The sequence below is a fragment of the Vicugna pacos genome, chromosome 34, assembly GCF_048564905.1.
Source record: "Vicugna pacos chromosome 34, VicPac4, whole genome shotgun sequence".
Taxonomy (NCBI): domain Eukaryota; kingdom Metazoa; phylum Chordata; class Mammalia; order Artiodactyla; family Camelidae; genus Vicugna; species Vicugna pacos.
This window is the reverse complement of record NC_133020.1, coordinates 17552634-17576299: the sequence shown is the minus strand read 5'-3', so window position 1 is coordinate 17576299 and position 23666 is coordinate 17552634. Positions and strand designations below refer to the sequence as shown.

Here is a 23666-nt window from a genome sequence, read left to right as displayed (position 1 = left end):
TATGAATGCGCGTGGGTGGTGGGAGGCCAGGTCCTGGGTCGCCCCCAGCCCCTGCCCCATCACTCTCCCCGAACCCTCCCCACCCCACCCCATCGGTCCCCCACCCGCGCTCCTACGTGCGCCTCCGCCGGCGGCTCCTGACTCATCGGGGGCTCCGGGTCACATGCGCCCGCCCGGCCCTATCGGCGCCTCCCCTCGCCCGCCGCCCGGGAGCCGCAGCCGCCGCCGCCGCCACTCCCGCTCTCTCTGCGCCGCCGCCGCCGCCGCCACCGCCAGCACCGCCGCCAGAGGCTGGGTCTGCAGCCCTGAGGTGAAGCCCCGGCGGAGCCCCGCGCCCCTCCGGCCCCCTTCCCTCGCCGCTGCGCCCCCGCCCCTCTTCCCCTGCCTCGCGCATCCCTTGCCCCGCGGCGCTGCGCACCTGCTCCATCACCCGCGCCTCCCCGGCACCCCTCCTTTCCTGGCCTCCCCGGCCGGTCGGTTTCAGGAGGTCGCCCCTTCCTCATTAGGGCGCCAGGCCTCTCCACACCTGTGTGTCTCTAACTGCGCCCTTCTCTACCCTTGCCTGCCCCCTCCCCATGCCCGTCTTCGCCTCTGTCGATGTTTTAAATTCATGGTCTCTCAGGGCTGTGCATTTTCATCCTGGCATGTCCCTTGGCTTTGCATCGGGGAAATGTCTTCTCTCATCCTTCCTCAGCATCCCCAGACTTCCTCTAGACCCCCTTTCTCCCACTCCTCCCCCGCATTGCTCTCTCCCATTACGGTGCTGCTCTCCACTGCACGGGGGAGGGATGGGAGGCGGGGGGAAATTTGCCTAGGGGTCGAGGGGAGGGTTGGCCCAGGTTTGCCTCTCCCCACGTATCTCTCCTCCCCCTCCCTCCCGACTGCAACCCCCAGAGACTGAGGACCCTCTCTCCAGACTTCTCTACTGTACATCTCTCCGGAAGAGGAGGGACGAGATTGGGACCCAGGAGTGGGGGCTAGGGTGTTAAATTGGCTGAGATGGGGGCTCCGGAGGACAGGCCCCAGCTGTCCAGGCAACCCATGTTCTGACTCCACGGAGACAGGCAAGGCTGGCAGCCACACGGCTCTGAGGAGATCTGGGGGAACCCCACCAGCCGGCTGCTGCTGCAGCTGCCGAGGGGGCGAGGGAACCGCTGCCCCTCCCCTCCTCACTGCGGTGTCCTCCCTTCTCGGCGTTTACTCTTACCCCGCCCCTCACCGCAGTGACCTCCCCTTCCTCACTGCATTGACCTTCTCCTCTCCCCACGGCGGGGGGGATCCCTTCTACAGCCGACGGCCGCAACCTGCTCCTCCCCACCCCCACCCACTGCAGTACCCACTTTCCCATCCCTCCCGGCCTCCCACCGTCCGGCCCCTCCCACTGATCTCAGGCTCCACCCCTCTAAGCCTCTTAGCTTTCTCCTTCCTTCCCTTCCACCTAAGATCCCAGCCATCATGTCCATCGAGAAGATCTGGGCCCGGGAGATCCTGGACTCCCGTGGAAATCCCACGGTGGAGGTGGATCTCTACACTGCCAAAGGTAACGGGCAAGGCCTTCCCACAGCCCTCATGCTGGGTTGCCCTGGCCTGGGAGGGGAGGCTTCCCAGATTCCTGGTGGGGATGGGGTGCTGGGCTAGGCTCACAAGCCCGGACTGTGGGGGCTGGATCATTCCTGTCCAAGGGAACCAGTAGAGGCTGGCCTCTGGGTTCTAGTTTCTGCCTCTGCGTTCTGGTTTCTGCCTCTGCACTTCTGCGTGTGCACTGTGTGTGTGTGTCTGTGTGTGTGTGTGTGTCTGTGTGTGTGTGTGTGTGTGTGTGTGTGTGCTGCCTGCTTCATTTCCATGGGTTCCTACTTCTCCGTGTGGCACCTCAGTTGGGCAGATGAAGAGGTCACTGCTTGTGCATCTGCCTCTGTATGAGTTTGTGTGTGTGTGTTAAGGAGCAGTGTGGGAGAAGGCTGGATGTCGCAGGTGGGAATGTGGAGCTGGGAGGCTGAAGGAATCCCTGGTCCCTGTGGTGTCCTGTCTTCCTCCTCATTCCACGTGCCCCTCCCAGGACTTTTCCGGGCTGCAGTGCCCAGCGGAGCCTCCACTGGTATCTATGAGGCCCTGGAGCTAAGGGATGGGGACAAACAGCGTTACTTAGGCAAAGGTGAGGCCCTTTCTCTGTTCTGGGCTCTCGCATTCCTCAGCGTTATATTCCTACCTCACACCAGTCCCCAGCCCTCTTCCTGCATGCCATCCCCCCACCTTTTCCCTTCTGGCTCCTCCTAGCTTGACCTGGCATGGCCTCTCTACCTCTCCCCAGGTGTCATGAAGGCAGTGGACCACATCAACACCACCATCGCCCCGGCCCTCATCAGCTCAGTGAGGCCCACTCTTTGCTGGGGATGGCAGGACCAGAGTCCTGGAAGGGATCCTAGATTAGGGGAGGGTGAAGAAAAGGGCGAAAGGCCCACCTCTTCGGATCATGGTTACCAAGGGAAGGGTGCTCCTTGTTCCCATGGGGGTTCAGGTCCCCTAATCCAGACAGGCTGCTGTCTCAGGAACCTGGTTGGACCCTGGCTGGATGTGAGCCTGTTTGTGGATGGGGGTCCCCTCTATCTTAGGGTCCAGTCTCCATCCCAGCCTTGGGTGATGGAGGCTCTGTTTGCAGGGTCTCTCTGTGGTGGAACAGGAGAAGCTGGACAACTTGATGTTGGACTTGGATGGGACTGAGAACAAGTGTAAGCGGGGGCTGGGAGAAAGCGGGGGTGTGCAGGTGGGCATGAGAGGGGCAGACAGACAGCTGAAGGGCCAATGCTGTGAGGGCTTCTTTGGAAGGACCAGCCTTTCCTGTGGCCTCCTCCCAAAGCCAGAGCAAGAGAAGATGAGTTGCCCTGCAGTGGGAGGGAGTGACATTAGACAGAAGGAAGAACTCTGCAGCATAAGGAAGGGGGAGTTGGCAGCAGAAGTCTGTGGTCTCAGGGATGTTTAGGAATAATTACAGCTCTCCACCCTTTCCAGTCATCCCCGCCCCCTGCCCCTGCTATTTTCAGAAGAGGATGAATGAGGAGTTGCAGGAGTGGAGAGGGAGGAGGGGGTCTCCTTTACTGGTTCCTTCTGGGGAGTATAGGTGGAGGCCAGGGCTAGAAGGGAAAGGGGACATGTTTGCTCAGTGCCTTCCTCTATAATCTCCTAGCCAAGTTTGGGGCCAACGCCATCCTGGGTGTGTCCCTGGCCGTGTGTAAGGCAGGGGCGGCCGAGCGGGAATTGCCCCTCTATCGCCACATTGCTCAGCTGGCTGGGAACTCAGACCTCATCCTGCCTGTGCCGGTGAGCACTGCCTCCTGCCTGTGCCTCTCCCAAGGGTGGGTAGGGAGGGAGCAGGAGACCTTGCAAGGACCGATGGGAGGGAGGAAAGTGAATTGGGGCAGCTAAAGAGAAAGGATGGGGACAGGAGACCCTGAGTCTGGGCAGCTGGAGGAAGTCTGGGATCTTGGGTTGAGACTCCCAGGGGCAGAGAAGGAAGTGCTCTGTGACTTTCCCATCCGCTTGCGGCTCCCAGGCCTTCAATGTGATCAACGGTGGCTCTCATGCTGGGAACAAACTGGCCATGCAGGAGTTTATGATCCTCCCTGTGGGCGCCGAGAGCTTTCGGGATGCCATGCGACTCGGGGCGGAGGTCTACCACACACTCAAGGGTGTCATCAAGGACAAGTATGGCAAGGATGCCACCAATGTGGGAGATGAAGGTGGTTTTGCCCCCAATATCCTGGAGAACAGTGAAGGTGAGGCCCGGAGCCACACTCCCAGCTCTAAGTCTCACTCCATCCTGGGACATCAGGGAGGGCCACCCACTTCACCAAGTCCCAAGGAAGATGCAGGAGGGTCCATGAACTAACTCCAAGAGGTACCAGTCCTCGGAGTGGGTGCCAGACGGCGTAACAGATTCACATGCAGGCCTAAAAGGACAGTCTTTACCTGCCCAGACAGATCCGTTAGCATCTGCCAGTTCCCACTGGAGCCCCTGGCAGTGCCGGGAGGTAGTCTGTGGGATCCATCCCAGCCTTTAACTCTGATGGATTCTCAGTTTGATGAGATACACCAGACTCCAGGGAATACACTCCAAATGTATCCCATTCCCACTCCAACCTCGTAGGCCTCTAGGATTCTTAATTTTTCTCTACCCTGGGAGAAACCTTATAGTGATGAGAACAATACAGACAGGTCATGGCTAAGAGTTAATGTTCTGGAGCCAAACTGCCTGGATTTGCATCTTGACTTAAAGAGTTCCTGGCTGGTGACCTTGCTCACTCGGTTGTGCTCTCTGTGCTTGTCTTTCTTATCTGTAAAATGGGAATCATTACAGTATCTACCTCTTAGCATCATTGTGAGGATTAAACAAGATCATATGTGTAAAGTGCTTAGGTGACACAGCCCTCAATAAATGATAGCTATTTAAAAAAAAAAAACTATTATTAACAGCATCCCATTCCTCTGTCTTCCTTGAAGGCGGCCTGCTCGTCCCAGACCTTGGGATAGCCCCAAAACCACCTCCACCAGATCTCTTCCCAGCCACAACCCTCCACCTCTGTTCTGAATTTCTTTCTGTCTCTCATTCCTCCTCATGCACCCTTCCTGCTGGTGATCTCACTATATTCCACCCACAGCCTTAGAGCTGGTGAAGGAAGCCATTGACAAGGCTGGCTACACGGAAAAGATTGTCATTGGCATGGATGTCGCTGCCTCGGAGTTTTATCGTGATGGCAAATATGACTTGGACTTCAAGTCTCCTGCTGATCCTTCCCGATACATCACTGCGGACCAGCTAGGGGCTCTCTACCAAGACTTTGTCAGGGACTATCCTGGTGAGAGCAAGGACTGGGGCTGAGAGGGCAGGGGGACGGGAGAGGGTAGGCAGGATGTGTTAGAGCAGCTCTGGACCTTATGGGATGCTGCTTCAGGGGCCAGGTAGATATGTCCTAAGAACCAGAGACGGGTGAAGAAGCCTCCTGCAGGCTGGGCTTTGTCCATCGTGTAAATGTGCAGGGACCTGTGATGAATCTGTTCCATCTGCTTTGGATCCTGAGTAAAGTCACGAGCTCTGAAACTGCTGCTGAGGTCGTGGGGAGGGTGTGGAAGGAGCCAGGCACGGTGAGAGAGTGACCGGATCCGGCAGGGAACTAGCACAGTTCAAATTCTTTGATTGATACAACTGGGTGCTGAGTGGGGCTGGAGCCACGTGTGGCTAGAACAGGAGGCCGAGGGGGAGCTGAATCACCTGCTCCAGGTCTCCTGGGGCCTTTTGCCCATGGATGGAGGCAGCTGGTTTCCATCTTCCTGAGACTGAGTGAGAGAAAACAGACATAACTTGCAGAATGAAGGATTTAGAACAGCAACAAGGAAGGGCCTCCTGGTAGAAAATAGAAAAATGCAAAGACAGATTGTGAGCAAGTTTCTAAATCTTTGTTTTTTCAAAGGTTTTAGGAAAGAATCAAGATAAGAATCAGTCAAGGCAGGATTATTTCAGGGGGGGCAGGAAGTGGGGGTGCGGAGGCACAGTCGGCCAGGGGGTCTCATCTATCCATTCAGGGAGTCAAAGCGGGGGTGCTCCGGCCTGACACAGAGCCCCCTCACCTCTTCCCCATAGTGGTCTCCATTGAGGACCCCTTTGACCAGGATGACTGGTCTGCCTGGTCGAAGTTCACGGCCAATGTGGGGATCCAGATTGTGGGTGATGACCTGACTGTGACCAACCCAAAGCGAATCGAGCGAGCTGTGGAGGAGAAGGCCTGCAACTGCCTGCTGCTGAAGGTCAACCAGATCGGTTCGGTTACAGAAGCCATCCAAGCGTGAGTGCCCTCCGGCCTTCTCCCACTCAGCTCATTTCTGTGGGATGCCTCTTGCAAGTGGCCCCCTTCCTCTCCTGCCCCCCACCGTCCCCCAGAATCCTGGAGTCACCTTCATGGCCCTCCTGGTTCTGCTCCGTCCAGATGTTTCCTGACCGATGTTGGGGTGGGGGAGAGAGTGCAGGTGTCGGGGGCTGGGGCCCAGTGCTGCTGTGTGGCTGCAGGTGCAAGCTGGCCCAGGAGAACGGCTGGGGGGTCATGGTGAGTCACCGCTCAGGAGAAACTGAGGACACGTTCATCGCTGACCTGGTGGTGGGACTGTGCACAGGCCAGGTGAGTGTGAGGGAGACCTCTGTGCAGCTGGTGGGTTCTGGGCTCAGGTGAGTCTCTCCTTCCAGGTGTCTGCAGGTATTGGGGGAATTTCAAGGGAGTATAGATTTTCTTTCAGGGAGCGAAGGGGCAGCCACTGAGCTACTTATCTTCTGGGATGTTTCAGATCAAGACTGGTGCCCCGTGCCGTTCCGAGCGTCTGGCTAAGTACAACCAACTCATGAGGTGAGGGAACCTCGGGGAACGGGGGCCAAGGGACCAGAGGGCTCAAAGCTCTGTTTGCCCACCATTTCATCTCCAGTGCCCAGGGCCTGGAGAACTGGAGGCATCCAGAAAATATTTGTTTTTCAATGATGTGTTTACAGATGGCCTGACTGATGGCCCATGAAAAGCCAGGGAATGCCCTGGCTCAGTCCAGGATCCAGGAGCGGATGGTGTGAGGGGCTTGGAGAATGGCGGCCTCCTGGAAAGAGAGGCAGGGGTACCACTGCTCCCCTGATGCTTCTTTTTTGGCTTATCTCTCAGGATTGAAGAAGAGCTGGGGGATGAAGCTCGCTTCGCGGGACATAATTTCCGCAATCCCAGCGTGCTGTGATTCCCCTACCGGCCTGGAGACTTGGAACCCCTCACCCCTCCTCCTGGAAGCTCTTCCTTCTGGTCCTGCTCGAAATTTCACCCCAGACACCCCAGCTGACCTGCTGCGATGCTCCTTGGCTGGTCCAGCCCCTGCTGTCTCCGCTCGCCCCGTCTCTGGGTTCCAAACTCTCCACTCCTTCCTTTCCATTCTCCCTCCTCAAAAACTGGCCATGGACTGAGGGTTTTAAGGGCATCCACGGAGGGCCGATCAGGGTCTGAGACGGAGTGTCAGAGTCAGTTGCTGTGGTATTTGTTTACAGAGGGGGCATGCGTCACGTGTCCTTTGTGCTGGTCGTGTTTCTGTAATCTGTATGAGGCAGAACTGCGCTGAGTGCTCAGTGGAGGGGAGGTCTGTGCTGGCTGCGTGCTCGTGCCTGGCCGAAGGAGGCTCTAGGGTAAAATTTATTCATTTATTTATTTTTCATTCATCTTGTTAGTTAATGAATCACTTCCCCATAACTCCAGGGCCAGAGACCGGCCTGACTGGAGGGGGTTCTGTGTCTGTATTTCATGTGACTGTAGATTCCCATATAGCCTGGGGTGGGGGTCTTGCTGGAACAGGAAGGGTAACTGAATGATGACAGTTCCTGTGTGTTCCAAGCCTTAACTGCAGCCTGGCTCGGTCCAGAGGTGGGGCTGTGCGCCTGGGGGCTCTCCCCCATTCCTCTCTCCCTGGCCCTAGCTTCCCCGTTCTTCCTCCAGCTGCACCCCAGCACTGTCTCACTCCCCTCCGTGCCGTGTTCCACAGCTGCCAGCACCTCTGTGGCGTTGAAATGAGCACCACCATTAAAGTCTGAGTCACCGTGCGTTAGTGTGTCTGAGGAGTCTTACTCTAGTCTACACAAGAGGACAGAAGATGGAGCTCCTGGAAATCGGTGAAACTGGATAGCAGAGATGGGGAGGAAACAAAAAGAGGAAGAAACCCAACAAATATGGCCAGGAGGATGGCACTGCCTACCCTGCCCTGGCCAGGTGGGGAGCACGTTGCCTTGCCTTAGCAGCAAGCCTGGGTGCCAGGACCCAGGTGAATTAGGGGTTCTTAACCTGGGGTCCAGGAATCCTAAAAGGATCAAAAATTTTGTGCTTATGCATTTTTGGAGAAAAGGGTCCAAAGTATTTCTGGATTGGCCAAGGGCCTTAACCAAAGAAGGAATGAGGCTGGAGCAGCTCCTTACTGGCCCTCTCCCAGACACCATCTTGGCTGCTTCTGGGACAGGACAGCCCAGCCCAGGCAGCACCCCTGCAAGGTGGGGACCTGGGGAGGGAAGAATGGACCAGGGGGCCTGGAGGAGGCCTGAGGAAACTCAGCCTTCCTGTAAACGGGAGGTTCAGGACCTGGCGGGCTGGGTCAGCCTGCCGGTAGGATGCTGGTGTGTGGCCAGAGACCCACTGTCAGTCTTCAGCTCCAGCAGGGCCTCAGCGTTGAGATGGGAATCCAGAACCCCCTGGGGGAGAAGCCCCCTCACAGGGCTGGGATACCAGGGCCCAGATGGCTCAGGCGGTGGGGAGCTGCGGCCACTAGAGGGAGTAAAGGTTCTGCAGGACGTGGCCTGCACCCGGGCCAGGGGTGAGGTGGGAGGAATTTCAAGGTTGCTCCCTCTGTGGGCCTCCCACTCTGTTTCTTCTCTGAGTTCTGGTTCTGGGCCCCCTCTGCCATCCTGCTGGGCTCCAGGACTGGAAGAGGATTCCAGTTCTGTACAGGGAGGATCCGTTTCTCTGCTTTTCTCTTTCCTATGTTGCTGACAACTCAGCCATTTTAAGTTCAAATAGCTCCTTGCCCTCTCTAAACCTCTTCACTCCAGTGGGGGCATCTCAGCTTTCCCTTCTCTGCTGTCTGCTGTGCCCCTTTCTGTTTCCCTTGGGCACGGTGTGCTTTTCTGGGGTCCATCATGTCTGCTGTTCTTCAGTAATCTTGGACTGACCAGGGCCCTTCTGGTTGGAACCACATTTCCTAACCTCTGCCCTTTCCTCCCTCCTTTGCTAGGTGGCCTTCTCTGGCAGCCACCCCCTCAACCCCCCCCAACTACTCCCCCAATCCAACCCCTCAGGTACTGGGTTGGATTGGGTTACAGCTAGCTCTGCCTGGGCCTCCCAGGCCCCTCTCACCACTTTCTTTCTGTGCTGTTGCCTGGAGACCAGTGGGTTGTGGGGGGCTGGGGCCAGAGAGGGAGCCAGTGAGGGATGACGGGGTGTGTGTGATGCTCCCTGAAGCAGAATTGGGAGCCTGGGTCCCAGGTAGGGGAGGAACTGGAAGGAGGAGGCCCTGCCTTCTCTCCTCACTCTCCCCACCCCCTGTTCCTATCAATGCCTAAATTTTTCTTTTAGGCTCAGATGTGTCACCATCCTAGCCCATCCCTTAGTGGTTAAAAAAGGAGGGAGAAGAGCGCTGCCTGGGAGCTAAGAAGGGCCTGGGCCAGAGCCCAGTGGGGGACTGCACTGAGAAGTGCAAAGAGGAAATGCACTGGGGGGTGGGGAGGTGGGGAGGAGTCTTGGAACAAAGTTAGGGGGTGTGGAGGAGGAAGGGAGTGGGCAGTGGGGTGGGGCGGGGCTCTGTGGAAGGCCCTGAGGGATGCGGAAGGTGGGCCTGGGGTAATAAAGTGAGTGCCAACCAATTCAAGTGTCTGAAGAGTGGTGATTCATTCCTAAGCCAAGGAAGCCTTCCGGCTCAGGTCCCCAGTGCTTTAGAATCCGTTTAGAGCTTTTGGGTATTCCTAGAACTTGGCTGAGCCTGGCCCTAAGAAACATGAGGCAAAATCTACTAGTTGCTACAAAGCCAACCTCCTTTCTCTCCAGAAGGCTGGCGGGGTTCTGCCTTCAGGGCCATCCCTCTGCCTCTAGCCAGCTTGGCTACACACACACCCCACCCCCACCCCAAATCTGGAGCGCTATTGAGGGCTCTCAATCCAGATCCATACTCCAGCTCCAGCTCTTCCTGTTTCCCAGCTTGCCTCCCTCCTGTTCTCCCGGGCCTTCCCAATCTCAGCTGCCAAAAATCACCAAGCATCTAGTGTCCTTTGTCCTGGGAGATGTTGCAGCTTGGTATGGGACAGGGAAAGGGCCCAGAAGACACTGGTGGTGGACTGGGGGTTGCTGGGTTCATGGCTGAAGATGGAATGGGGGGGGGTGCTGTCAGAGTCAGAGGCTGCCTGGAAGGCAGTGCCCGGAGGAGGAAGAGCCCGCAGTCTGTGGAGGGATTGTCTCCACATTAGTGACTGCGACTGGGGAACCAGGGCACCTGGGGTTGTTTCCACACTAATCCCCACCTGACCCGACCCTGTGGCCCAAAGTACCATGAGTGATGACTTCGAACAGATTCGAGAAGGAAAATGGAGCTACAGCCTGGCAGAGGGCCTGAGGATGGTGTCCCACTCCTATAAACGAATGCCTTCCCTACACTGGGGCTTGGCCTCCCCATCTCTACCATTTCCTTCTGGTTTCCCTTCCCATCTCCATTGGCTTTTCCTCCCCATCACTGACCTTCCCTCCTCCATACTGCCACCAAAGGCCTTGTCTATCTTAAATTTCCTTCTAATCTTTTCCCAGACCCCTCCACCTCATTCTATCTACTTGGTCTTACCCACCCTCCTCAGCCCTTTTAGAAACCCTAACCCCCAGAACGAGGGTGTCTTCCACCCTCCTGTCCCGCCCAGAACGTGGTCCCCCTGGAATATGCATCTGGTCCCACCTCCTTCATCCTTTCTTAAGGTTCCTCTTGCTTTCCCTTCTCTTCACATGACATCTCTAGACTTGTCACTCTTCCAAATCCTTACATTCCCTAGTCTTTCCCCAACATCAATCACCCCCAAACTCTTCACTCTGGTCCAGAAACCTCATTCTCCTGTATGTCTCCATTTTTAATTTCTTCCCCTCCTCATGACCCCAAACTTCCATCCCATTCTCTCACAGTTGCCCCCCAAACCTCTCCTGCTACGTGTCTACCAGAGACGCTGTCACCCCAACCTTCTTTCACCTCCCCTTGTCGCACACCTCACTGCCCCCAGGAAGCTCCATGCCTCCAGTCTTACCCCAGTCTCTGCCACAACCTCCCACCTCACCTCTGCCACACACCCTTGGCCCCCAAACTTTCCCCAGCCTCCGCCACATCTGCCCTTACAGCCCACGGCCCCTCCTACCTAGCCCTCTCCGGCGCCAGGCCCGCGGGCTCCCCGCATTCCGCCTCGGCGAACCCCTCCCCGCGCCCCGGCCCCCTCGGCCTCGGCCTCGGCCAACTCGCACGGCGCCTCCCCCTCTCCGGATCCCCCTCTCCCCTCCCCTCGCCGCTCGCCTTGCGCTCCCTCCCTCGCGGCTCCCTCCCGGCCCCTCTCTCCTCCGTTCCTCCGCGCTCCCTCCTTCTCCCTCTTCCTCCCTTCTCCCATCCCCCTCTCCCGAGCTCCCTCCCTTCGCCGTCCGCTTTCCTGTGCGAGTCGCCGGACGCGCCGGCCAACCCGCCCGCCCGCAGCCCCGCGTCGGGCCGGGGCCTCGGGCCGGGACCCGTTTCGGGGGGACCGCCGGCCTCGGGGAGGGGCCAAGAGGGGGCGAGGGAGACGACCGCCCGGGAAGGGGCGGGGGCCGCGGGCGGAGGCCGCCTAGGGGGCCCGGGATCGCGCGAGTGCGGGCTGCGCGGGGCGGGCGCGGGCAGCGGGCGGGAGGCGGCGGCTCCGAGCCGCGCAGAGGGCCGGCCGGGCCGCGGGGGCGGGCGGACGGCGCAGCGGGGGCGGGCGGCGCGGCCCGGGCGTTCCGGGCGGTCGGGGGAGGCGGCGGGCCTGGGGAGGGGCCGAGCGAGAGCGGGGATAGGGATTTGCTCCGGGGGCCGGCGGGCGATCCGGGCCAGGTAGGGGAAAAGGGGGGATGGGGGCCACCCTCCGGGGGGGTCGGGGCCGCCGCCGCCGCCGTCGCGGCGGGGACTGAAGCCGGGAAGAGGAGAGGGGGGCGGGGGAGCGGCTGCCGCCGCCCCCCAGAGGCGCCAGAGCCCCGAATCCTGCTCGGAGCCAGCCAGCAGTCCCGAGCTACAACCAGGTAAGATCTGCTGCCGCCCGGGCCTCGGGCCCGCCCGAGTTCTGGCCCGCGGCTCCCCACCCCCACCCCTCCCAGTTCCCCCTCCCGCCACCGCCGCCTCCATTTGTTATTTTCTCGATCCGGTCCCCCACTGCGGGGACTGCCTGGCCTGAGGCTGGGGGCTCAGGGGGTGGGGCCGGCCCCCGTGGAGGGATGGGGGCCAGGACATCTGGAGGATCGGGAAGGTGGGGGAGGTGGGAGGGTCTCACGAGGAGGGCTGATGCGGGCAGGAGGGTAGCCAGGACTCCGGGACCCAAAGAGGAACCCCGAAGTGGAAGGCTGGTGGAGGAAAAATGGGATGCCGGTGAGGGGGCAACGGAGCGAAGGCAAAAAGGAATGGAGAGATGGCAACGAGGTGGGGCGTGAGGACTCCAGGAAAAGCCCCAAAGGCCCAGATCTCAGGTTTTAGAACCCAATTTCGGGGTGCTAGGTATAGAAGGGAGGTGGGAAATGGGGAAGGGGTGTGGTAAGTGGAAAGAGAGGGCTTATAGTTGATGAGGGAGGAGAATGGAACCGGGAAAGGGCCGATGAGAGGGCCACCTTTGAGAAGAAGAGCCCGAGGTCGACCCTGGTGGGAGTGGGAAGGAGATGCCTTTGTGACTCAGTTTTCTTTCCCCTACTCCAGGTCACCTCTAACCTTGTTTTTCCAATCCCAGACATAGGTACTTCTTGGAGAGGGGCACAATGGGGCCCAGCAGTGTGGGTCCTCCCGCAACTGAGGAGGAGGAAGATGGGAACACTGAAGGGAGAGTTAAGGAGGAAGGGCTTCTGGCAGGGTGGAAACAGGAGAGAATTGGGCAGTCTTACAGGCACTCCAAACAAGTTGTGACCCCCACCCTCAAATCATCAGAGCACCCACTGCCCCTCTGGCTGTGGTTTCCTTAAGAAGGGGTGGATCTTCTTTACTGTTTTGAGCTCAAAGATTTCCCTTTGTGCATGGACTTGTTTCTACTGGGGTAGGTACTCTTAAGCTCCCTTCCCTGCGGGTGCTATAGGGGCATAGGAGTTGCTTTGGCAACTGGAGGGGAGGTGGCTGGCACATAGATCCCTTGGGATGGATTCTTGAGGGGCAGGTTCTGCCATTTTGTTGCCATGGCAATGATCCAGCAGGATGTCCAATAGATGAGGGTTCAGAATCTAGACTGGGCCTCAGCCTTTGACTGTGTCCTTGAGACTCTTGACTGGGTTCTGGAGGATGTTTCTGGTGCTGCTGGTGGAGAGGAGATTCCCTAGGGGGTCCACCCCCTTCCATCTAGTAATCTTTAGGAATATGTAGACATGTTACTTGCAGGTCATGGGTGTTTCTCCAAGTCCCTCCTCTAGGCATGGTGGGAGGATGGAAATCCTCCTGTACCAAGTTATACCATCCTTTGGCAGTTCTTTCTGGCCTCTACCTCCTTCATTATTAGGGACTTTTTGTATACAGTAATCTTTTTTGCTTATTTGCACAGATATTCTTCCATATTCATAAACTTGAGCCTTCCTTCCTGAGTATCCCTTTTCCTCTTTCCCAGACTATCCTTACAATGACCCCTTCCCCCAGCTAACCTTCGACCTTATGTTTCTCTGACCTTATAGGAATGGCTGGGCTCTCCATGCCCATCCCAGGGGAGGGTGGCTCAGGGGAGAGGGCTGTGGAACAGCCTGGTGCAGTGGAAATATTCAGGAACAGGAGCCAGCAGACCTGGGTCTAGTCCTGGCTGGACCTCTAACTGACCTTGGGCAAGTCACTTCTTTCTTTGAGCCTCCACTTTATTGTCAGATAAAGGGGTTATAGATAAGATGATATCTGAGGCCCCTCTGACAACTGTGCATTCTAAGGCTTAGGCCAGTGCCTTGTCATTATCTGCTGGTCTGGGCTGCACTGTTACCACTTTGGACTGGTTTGTTAGTCTGGTTGGTCTGGAATGATGGTGGGGCTGGGCCAACGATCCTGAAATTCACCCTGCAAGCCAATCCTAGAAAGCCTTGCAACCCAAGTGTATTCCTTCTGAGATCCTCCTGGTATTGCTGCACGAATTTCTTTTCCTGGTCTTACTTAGAGACTCTTCCCCTGTTTCTCCTGTTTCCACCTCCCCAGTCTGGCCTTTATCGCTTTGCTTTTGCAGTAAGATGCTGAAGGTGAATTTGCTTAGTGTTTTCCAGATACATAGTAGGTGCTTTATAAACCTGAGTTATAGTGACTGGCTCCTGGGGCAGGAAGGAGGGTGGCTCAGCTCGCTGGTGCTAACATATGCTCCAGGTTCAGGAACGTGTATATAACCCAACCCTACCTTCTCTCTCTCCTGCCACTCCTTATCCCCAGGGTCACCTACCATTTTATGACTGCTTTTCTCCTTCAGAGCTACTCATTGCTAATTTTATCAGATTTTAGCTGATTAACAAAGTTGAGGTGGGGCAGGGGCACACTATGATTGTTCTGTTCTGGTACATCCCTGCCTTTCTCTGACCTTTGGGATCCCCTGGCTCTCACAATGAACAGGTTCTGTGATGGGGCGGAGGGAGGAGCATCTCCTTTAGAGGGGCTGGCAAAAGCACACCAGTCACAGTCATCCCTGGGGTGCTTTGTTAAGATTGTTTTCCCCTTTTGTTATGTTGGGTTTTGTTCTTTGGATTTTGGGGGTTGACAGTATTTGAAAATCAATTTACACAACAACTCAAAAAATGTGGTAATAGTTGTAGTTGAAGAGAAATGGCTGGTTTACTGGGCAGAGCGTCAGTTTAGAAGTTTAGAAGACCTGGACTCTGTCCCAGCTATTTTGTGACTCCAGGTAAATTGTTAGTAAGTTCCCTGGAAGGGTGAGGCTCGCCCCTCGCTGCAGGCCTCAGTAGGGTTCAGTGGAAGTGAGTAAGAAGTAATTGCTCTGTATTCCTTGTGGAAAATGTGCTATAGAACGTGGAGATGCTGTTTGCCTAGCCAGGCCTAACAGGTGGGGAAGCTCGCTCTGTTCCCATGCAGGCCAGCAGCACTTCATTCAAGAAGACCTACTGAAGTTAGCGGGTTTAAAGGTCAGTAAGGAACAGACCATAACAGCCATATATGCATGGCATCAGTGGGGGACATAGTAAGGAAGAAAACAGTGAGAAGATACCATTTTTGTTCTCAAAAGATCTTATGCAATACAAAGTGTTAAAAAAAAAAGATCTTATGGTTAGTAATATGGAGAGATGTGACACTTGGCAAGATATACAAGTAAGTGCAAATGAAAATTGCTGACTGTGTTGATACGGCTCTATAAAGAAATATATAGATACAGATTGGCTGTGAGGAGGCGTGAGTCCCTGTCTCAGCCCGTGGGATTTGTACATTCGTCTTGCGTGTTCATTGATATTCGCTGATTTGTGTGGTAAAGCCAAAGCCCTGACTTCTGCTGTAGCCTTGGGAACCCAAGCCCTAGCGCTGCGGGTGGGGAGGTCTTATGAGACTCCCACAAACGAAGTTCTGCACTCTGGGGTACCTCGGTTTGGTCTCAGGATGGGTAGGGCCGTGCGCCTTTGCCTTGTAGAATGGGACATTCTTCTCCCACCTACTCTGTTGTGAGAAAAGATTCCTTTCATATCTCTGGACTGATCTAGGCCCTCTGAGAATTCCCCCCCACTGACTTCTGATGAGAGTACAGCTAAGTACTGAAGAAAGAGCTTTGAGTCATTGAGATGAGGCTTGGTTCCGGGGCCGACACTGCTTCCTCCCTGTGTATCCATCACATGAAGCTGGGCAAGTCATGGTCATAATCTGTGCTCCTCAGTTTCTTCACCTATATAATGGGGATATTAAGAATACCTGCTTTTCAGGAGTGGTTGTACATATGAAATGAAATTGGATATGTAAGGGCTTGACATAAAGGCGCTCAATAAATTAGCTAATACCTCAGCTACGTTTCTTTATGCTCCTTTGTAAGGCTCTGTGGAATTCGTGTGCGTGCGTGTATCTCCTCGGGGTTGTAGAAGCTGAAACAGTGTGATCTCCGGACTTGGGGCGCATAGGCACATCCCAGTTTTCTGCCTTCCCCAGAGATGAAAGAGATGAAATTGTGAGCAGCGTTTCCTTCGTGAACAGATAGCTGGGGAGACCAACAGGGCGCCGGTGTCTTATAGCCCGTGGCAAGCGCAGAAGTGCCCCCTTCACACTCTGGTCCCCAACTTGGAGACTCTTACGGTCTTTTCCCAACAGGCTTCCCTGAAAACAGAGCCGGCAAGTTCCAGGTGCCCATACCGGAAACTTGCAGATCCTGCCTCCTGCTTCCCAGGCCACAGCGGTGGGGGACTTAGGGTGAAGCAGTAAGTTTCTGTATTCAGCTGCCCAGGCGGAGGAGAATGGGGTCTCCACAGCCTGAAGAATGAAGACACGACAGAATAAAGACTCAGTAAGTAGTAGCTAAAGTGAGAGACATGACAGATCAGGGGCAGGGAAACCTCTGGCCTGTCTCAGGGCCCCGCCCACCCCCCACTTCTACACTTTCCTCCCTCCCCTCCATTGCCAGACAGCACCCCCTGACAGCCAGAGCCTGGCTTTGAACCCCATCCTTCTGTGACACCCACTGGAGAGGAAGACTAGAAACAAAGGCACGTGATAAGGTGAGGTACAGTGTAGAAATCTACATTATCTGCTTGCTTCCTTCTCCTGCAGATGTCAATGAGGAGTGGCCGAAAGAAGGAGGCCCCTGGGCCCCGGGAAGAGCTGAGATCGAGGGGCCGGGCCTCCCCTGGAGGGGTCAGCACATCTAGCAGTGATGGCAAAGCCGAGAAGTCTAGGCAGACGGCCAAGGTATCCCCTGGTCCTCCCACAGGCTGCCTGGGCACAGGGGCTGAGGATGTGTTGGGGGGAACTTCCTGTCTGGCAGAGGGTACTGGTGGACCTTGGGAGGTTTAGGACAGGAATTTTCTTTCGTTCTAACAGAAGGCCCGAGTAGAGGAAGCCTCCACCCCAAAGGTCAGCAAGCAGGGCCGAAGTGAGGAGATCTCCGAGAGTGAAAGTGAGGAGACCAATGCACCGAAAAAGACCAAAACTGAGGTGGGGGACCCTGGCAGCCATCCTGACCCATTTTCTGACCATTCTTTCACCCAAACTTCCTTTCACTCACAATTCCTATTTTAATCTTGCCTGGAGTACGAGAGCAGAGTCATATCCTAATGCTTATTAAAGTAGCCTGTCTACTTTAATATGTCAGTTAGATCTTTAGGGCTTTGGCCAGACCATCAGATGACTAGGCAGGGCCAATAGGGGACTGCAAGGGTATGGGGGATTCTAGCCTCTCCTTTTTGCAGGTCCTGATTTCCATACAGTGGCTGGGGAGGAGATGCAGGGTGAGAAGTCTTAGTGGAAGGAACAAATAAGTCATAAGGAGCATGTAGAAATGGTCATTCTAGGAGACAAGGGTTCTGGGATGTTTAGTTACAGGGGTAGAGGAGATGAGAGGAGGGTAGAAGAGCTGGTGGAAGACAGGGATTTGGGTTCAGCTGTGGACGGGGAGAAGGTGCTAGAGATGGACACTGGAGGAAGGAACAGGGTTTTACAAGGAGGGAACCCAGACCGCTACTGGGGAGCAGCAGATACTGTGGGGAGAGTGGGGGAGTCCCCAGATGCAGGGAGGTGGACTTGAGCATGGTTATTCATCACTTTGTGGCACAGTGGTGTGCTGTGAGCGGGGCTGTGCTGAAAGGGAGGCCCCAAATCCCAGGGAAGCAAGGAAGGAACAGAAAAGGGGAAAATGGTCCTCCCTTTTCTACAGCAGGAGCTCCCTCGGCCACAGTCTCCCTCGGATCTGGATAGTTTGGATGGGCGGAGCCTCAATGATGATGGCAGCAGTGACCCTAGGGATATCGACCAGGATAACCGAAGCACGTCCCCCAGTATCTACAGCCCTGGAAGTGTGGAGAATGACTCCGACTCATCTTCTGGCCTATCCCAGGGCCCAGCCCGCCCCTACCACCCACCTCCACTCTTTCCTCCCTCCCCTCCACCACCAGACAGCACCCCCAGACAGCCAGAGCCTGGCTTTGAGCCCCATCCTTCGGTGACATCCACTGGATATCATGCTCCCATGGAGCCCCCCACATCTCGAATGTTCCAGGCTCCTCCGGGAGCCCCTCCCCCTCATCCACAGCTCTATCCTGGGGGCACTGGTGGAGGAGTTTTGTCTGGACCCTCAGTGGGCCCTAAGGGGGGAGGAGCTGCCTCTTCAGTGGGGGGCCCTAGTGGGGGTAAGCAGCACCCCCCACCCACCACCCCTATTTCACTATCAAGCTCGGGGGCTGGTGGTGCTCCCCCAGCAAAGCCACCTAACACTCCAGTCGGTGGTGGAAACCTACCCTCTGCTCCACCACCAGCCACTTTCCCCCATGTGACACCAAACCTGCCTCCCCCACCTGCCCTGAGACCCCTCAACAATGCATCAGCCTCTCCTCCTGGCCTGGGGGCCCAGCCACTACCCGGGCATCTGCCCTCTCCCCATGCCATGGGGCAGGGGATGGGTGGACTTCCTCCTGGCCCAGAGAAGGGCCCCACTCTTGCTCCGTCACCCCATCCTCTGCCACCTGCTTCCTCCTCTTCTGCCCCGGCCCCCCCGATGCGGTATCCTTATTCATCCTCTAGTAGTAGCACTGCAGCAGCCTCCTCTTCCAGTTCTTCCTCTTCCTCTGCCTCCCAGTACCCGGCTTCCCAGGCATTGCCCAGTTATCCCCACTCCTTCCCTCCCCCAACCAGCCTCTCAGTCTCTAACCAGCCCCCCAAGTATACTCAGCCTTCTCTCCCATCCCAAGCTGTGTGGAGCCAGGGTCCCCCTCCACCTCCTCCCTATGGCCGCCTCTTAGCCAACAGCAGTGCCCATCCAGGCCCCTTCCCTCCTTCTGCTGGGGGCCAATCCACTGCTCACCCACCAGCCCCAGCACATCACCATCACCACCAGCAACAGCAGCAGCAGCAGCAGCAGCAGCAGCCGCAGCCGCAGCCGCCGCCGCAGCAGCAGCAGCAACATCATGGGAGCTCTGGACCCCCTCCACCTGGAGCGTATCCTCATCCCCTGGAGAGCAGTAGCTCCCACCATGCACATCCTTATGCCATGTCTCCCTCCCTGGGGTCTCTGAGGCCCTACCCACCAGGGCCAGCACACCTGCCCCCACCTCACAGCCAGGTGTCCTTTAGTCAAGCAGGGCCCAACGGCCCCCCAGCCTCCTCCTCTTCCAATTCCTCTTCCTCCTCTCAAGGGTCCTACCCATGTTCACACCCCTCTCCTTCCCAGGGCCCCCAAGGGGCGCCCTACCCATTCCCACCCGTGCCTCCGGTCACCACTTCCTCGGCTACACTTTCCACGGTCATTGCTACAGTGGCTTCCTCGCCAGCAGGCTACAAAACAGCCTCCCCCCCTGGGCCCCCACCATATGGCAAGAGAGCCCCATCCCCAGGGGCTTACAAGACAGCCACCCCACCCGGTTACAAGCCGGGGTCGCCGCCCTCCTTCCGAACGGGGACCCCACCGGGCTACCGGGGTGCCTCGCCGCCTGCAGGCCCAGGGACCTTCAAGCCGGGCTCGCCCACCGTGGGCCCCGGGCCGCTGCCACCTGCAGGGCCTTCTGGCCTGTCATCCCTGCCGCCACCACCTGCGGCCCCCGCCTCAGGGCCACCCCTGAGCGCCACGCAGATCAAACAGGAACCGGCTGAGGAGTATGAGACCCCCGAGAGCCCGGTGCCTCCGGCCCGCAGCCCCTCGCCCCCTCCCAAAGTGGTAGACGTGCCCAGCCACGCCAGCCAGTCGGCAAGGTGAGCGCCGGGGCGGGGTGCGGCGGGCCTGGGAAGGTGACGGAGAAGGGGGAGCTGGCGCGGGAGGGGCCCTGCGTCCATGTGGTGCTTTTCAAAGTACTTCGGGCCCTGGCCTCGCCTCGCCTGCGGCCGCTGGCTCAGAACAAAATCACCGCGAGGCTGAGTGCGCGTTTCCTTTGCGCCCGGCAGGTTCAACAAACACCTGGACCGCGGCTTTAACTCGTGCGCGCGCAGCGACCTGTACTTCGTGCCGCTGGAGGGTTCCAAGCTGGCTAAGAAGCGGGCCGACCTGGTGGAGAAGGTGCGGCGCGAGGCCGAGCAGCGCGCGCGCGAAGAAAAGGAGCGCGAGCGCGAGCGGGAACGCGAGAAGGAGCGCGAGCGCGAGAAAGAACGCGAGCTGGAACGCAGCGTGGTGAGTGCATCACCGTGCGCGCCGCCCGCCTCCGGCCCGCCCACTGCACGGCGCAGGGAGGCTCGGGAGGGAGTGTGGTGGGGGGGCGGGGTGTCAAGCGCCACCCGTCGGATAGGAGGAGTCACTGCAGCCCAGGAAATGGAGACCAAAGGGTTCCAGCGGGAGGCGTTGCATTCATGGGTTGGGGAAAGGCAAGCTCCACAGGAAGTACCTGTGGATCGTAGGAAGAGCCATTGTCCTATGTAGATAGAGAAGGGAGCAGGGAAGTCCCTGGTAGGCTGAGTTCCAAAGAGTTGAGGCTTTATGGCGTTTAGATGCTGAGACAAATGAGCAGCTAAGAACCAGGGTCAGCCGCCAGGATCTTTCCGACCTGCCGTTTTGACCCCACTTCTCCCTGTATCCCACAGAAGTTGGCTCAGGAGGGCCGTGCTCCAGTGGAGTGCCCATCTCTCGGCCCAGTGCCCCATCGCCCTCCATTTGAGCCAGGCAGTGCTGTGGCTACAGTGCCCCCCTACCTGGGTCCTGACACTCCAGCCCTGCGCACCCTGAGCGAATACGCCCGGCCCCACGTCATGTCTCCTGGCAATCGCAACCATCCATTCTACGTGCCCCTGGGGGCAGTGGACCCAGGGCTCCTGGGTTACAATGTTCCAGCCCTGTACAGCAGTGACCCAGCGGCCAGGGAGAGGGAGCGGGAAGCCCGTGAAAGGGACCTGCGTGACCGCCTCAAACCTGGCTTCGAGGTGAAGCCCAGTGAGCTGGAACCCCTCCACGGGGTCCCAGGGCCAGGTCTGGATCCCTTCCCGCGACACGGGGCCTTGGCGCTGCAGCCTGGGCCACCCGGCTTGCACCCTTTCCCCTTCCATCCGAGCCTGGGGCCCCTGGAGAGAGAACGTCTAGCGTTGGCGGCTGGACCTGCTCTGCGGCCAGATATGTCCTACGCCGAGCGTCTGGCAGCTGAGAGGCAGCACGCGGAAAGGGTGGCTGCCCTGGGCAACGACCCCCTGGCCCGGCTGCAGATGCTCAACGTGACCCCCCATCACCACCAGCACTCCCACATCCACTCTCACCTGCACCTCCACCAGCAGGATGCCATCCACGCAGGTGAGGTTCCTACTTCCCTGCCCTGATCCTCTGAGGGCATCTTGGGCCCTCCTCTGCCTGATTGGGCCCTTCTGTTCCTCAGGCAGGAATGATTTCCCTGCCCATGTCTGGCATGAGCCTCTCTCCTAAGATTGCTGCCCTGGTCTTTGCCTCCCCAGCCTGTCTCCTAACCTGGCCTTGCTACAGAGACCCTTCCCTGCACCCCAACTCTCTTTTCAGGTCTCACGTCCCACTCATGATAGAGGCCCAGGACCTTTTAAGGAGCACCCCTTCCCACCCCTACAGCCCCTGTCCCTGAGCCCTTCACAGGACTGTTTTCTTGCTCCTCTGGATTCAAATCTGTTGTTTCTTGCCATCTTCTCCGCTCCCAGGCAGAGGTGTTTCATGTTCCTCTCTATCTCTAGATATGTGACCTTCCATAAAGAGCCCTGTAGCTCTGGCTGTGGGATGATAGATGACAATGAGTTTTGCTCACAGTCCTTTCACCATGTTTCTTCTTGCCCCATCTAGCCTCATAGTCACGTTCATTCCAGACTCCTTGTGCTTTCTCTCTCTTAACCTCCTCTCTCCCTGTCTCATTTCCCACACCTCATCTCCTCTAAGAGGTCCCCTCCTCTCTTCATATTCCTCAGGTCCCTCTGACAGCTGTAATCTCCTGCCCTCTGCCATCCATACATCCCTACTCCCCTAGCATCTTGCCAGGTCCATCTCCCAGGCCCCTAGTTCCTCCATTGTGCCTCCATAATCCACCCTGGATCTCCCTGTGTTTGACTGTCCATCTCTCTGCCCAGGTTTGGACCCCTTCACCCAAATGCATGGTTTTCCCCAAACCTGCCTTCTGGTGACACCTTCCTCTTCTTTACCCTCCAGCCTCTGCCTCGGTGCACCCTCTCATTGACCCCTTGGCCTCAGGGTCTCACCTTACCCGGATCCCCTACCCAGCTGGGACCCTCCCCAACCCCCTTCTTCCTCACCCTCTGCACGAGAACGAAGTTCTTCGTCACCAGCTCTTTGGTAAGGATGGAGGTTGGGGGCAGGGAAGGTCTCATGAGAGAAGGGCAGAAAGGAAGACATTAGGTAGTGGGATTGGCTTTGTTGGGCTTGGGGAGAGGTGCGGAGGTGCCCCGAGGAGCTGGGAATGGCAGTAGGAGGGCTGAGGCCCTGCCCACAAGAGACACGGGTTTTAGGGCCAGGCTGAGAGGTCTGAATCTCAACCGCCTCTGGCAACTTGCAGGACTTGTTTAGTCTCAGTTTCCTCTGTATGAAAGGTGGCTGGCTACCTCCTCGCCCGGAGGAGGTGCTCCGTCCCCCCATCAGTCATGTGTCCCCTGCCCTTCCTGCCCACAGCTGCTCCTTACCGGGACCTGCCAGCCTCCCTCTCTGCCCCGATGTCAGCAGCCCACCAGCTGCAGGCCATGCACGCGCAGTCTGCTGAGCTGCAGCGCTTGGCACTGGAGCAGCAGCAGTGGCTGCACGCCCATCACCCGCTGCACAGCGTGCCGCTGCCGGCCCAGGAAGACTACTACAGGTACTGCAGGGCGCCCGAGGCCAGGCTGAGGGGTTCGAGCTCAGCCTGCCTGGGATGGGCGGTGGCTCCTGCGGGAGGGAACCCCTCCTCCACCATCCTCCGTGAGAGGGGCCAGGTCAGGATGGACCTCAGTCTCTCAGTCCCTGCTCTGCATCCCCTCTTCCCCCAGTCACCTGAAGAAGGAAAGCGACAAGCCGCTGTAGAAACCTGCGATCAAGAGAGCACCCATGGCCTCCGCATCTGGAACCTGGAGGCCTCCCTCCCCGCCTGCCACTCAGAGCCGAGGGAGGGGCGGTGCTGCTCAGTTTCAGGGCCTTGGGGCCACTGAGCAGAGGGAGGAAGGAAGGGACAGATGGAAGGCCAAGGCTCCTGTGGTGTGCAGAGGTGGGGAGGTGGCGGGGGTGGGGGGCAGAAAGCGCACAGTATCTTGACCAGGTCCCTCTCCCTTGTCCCCCCGGCTTTCTTCCCAGACGTCCAACCCCGTGGCCACCGCCCCTCCCCAACCCCGTTGGTGTGATTATTTCATCTGTTAGATGTGACTGTTTTGCGTAGCATCGTGTGCTGCCCTTTCCCCTCCCCAGTCCCCGTGTGCGCGCCCCCACTGCGATGTATGCCCCTTCCCCCACATTAATAATTTATATATATAAATATCTATATGACGCTCTTTAAAAAACATCCCAAACAAAACCAACCAACCAAACAAAAAAAAATCCTCACGACTCCCCAGGAAGATGGCTGTGACTGTTTCTTTGTGGACTATGGGGGCAGGGGTGGGGTGTGTTGGTGGTGGTGGTGGTGGTGGTGGTGGTCACTGCGCAGCGGCGCCCGGACAGAATGCTGTGGGACCACCGGAGATTAGCCTGGAAGTGAGTAGGGACCGTGGAGAATAGGAGAGGGGATCTCGAACAACATGGAGCCCGGGCTCCGCCAGAGTGGGTACCGGTGCTAGTCCCGTCCTTCTAGGAAGTCGGGATGCTGGCGGCCTGGGACAGGCACGTCTCTACGCCCTCCAAG

The 23666-nt window shown here is 57.7% G+C and overlaps 2 protein-coding genes across 5 annotated transcripts; both read left to right on the top strand.

The window, feature by feature from the left end:
• Positions 1 to 202: 202 nt before the first annotated feature.
• ENO2 (enolase 2) lies at positions 203 to 7603 on the top strand. Of its 2 annotated transcripts, XM_072954815.1 has the most exons (12): positions 203 to 310; positions 1444 to 1540; positions 2057 to 2152; positions 2309 to 2367; positions 2657 to 2726; positions 3182 to 3315; positions 3548 to 3770; positions 4653 to 4850; positions 5633 to 5834; positions 6056 to 6164; positions 6328 to 6386; positions 6687 to 7603. In XM_072954815.1, the coding sequence occupies exons 2-12, from the start codon at positions 1456 to 1458 to the stop codon at positions 6754 to 6756; spliced, it is 1305 nt and encodes a 434-aa protein (XP_072810916.1). In that variant the 5' UTR covers positions 203 to 310; positions 1444 to 1455; the 3' UTR covers positions 6757 to 7603. The 2 variants fall into 2 exon arrangements, with proteins under 2 accessions (XP_072810916.1, XP_072810917.1); XM_072954816.1 differs by lacking the exon at positions 2057 to 2152.
• A 3482-nt stretch (positions 7604 to 11085) lies between these two features.
• On the top strand, positions 11086 to 23382 carry ATN1 (atrophin 1). Of its 3 annotated transcripts, XM_072954813.1 has the most exons (11): positions 11631 to 11813; positions 15752 to 15883; positions 16024 to 16216; positions 16480 to 16617; positions 16750 to 16863; positions 17582 to 19608; positions 19798 to 20020; positions 20428 to 21124; positions 21995 to 22138; positions 22472 to 22652; positions 22822 to 23382. In XM_072954813.1, exons 3-11 carry the CDS (start codon positions 16190 to 16192, stop codon positions 22853 to 22855), a joined length of 3585 nt encoding a protein of 1194 aa, XP_072810914.1. In that variant the 5' UTR covers positions 11631 to 11813; positions 15752 to 15883; positions 16024 to 16189; the 3' UTR covers positions 22856 to 23382. The 3 variants fall into 3 exon arrangements, with proteins under 3 accessions (XP_015100395.1, XP_006210942.1, XP_072810914.1); XM_015244909.3 differs by lacking the exon at positions 15752 to 15883 and having other exon boundaries at positions 11086 to 11813; positions 17585 to 19608; XM_006210880.4 differs by lacking the exon at positions 15752 to 15883 and having other exon boundaries at positions 11086 to 11813.
• The last annotated feature ends 284 nt before the right edge of the window (positions 23383 to 23666 follow it).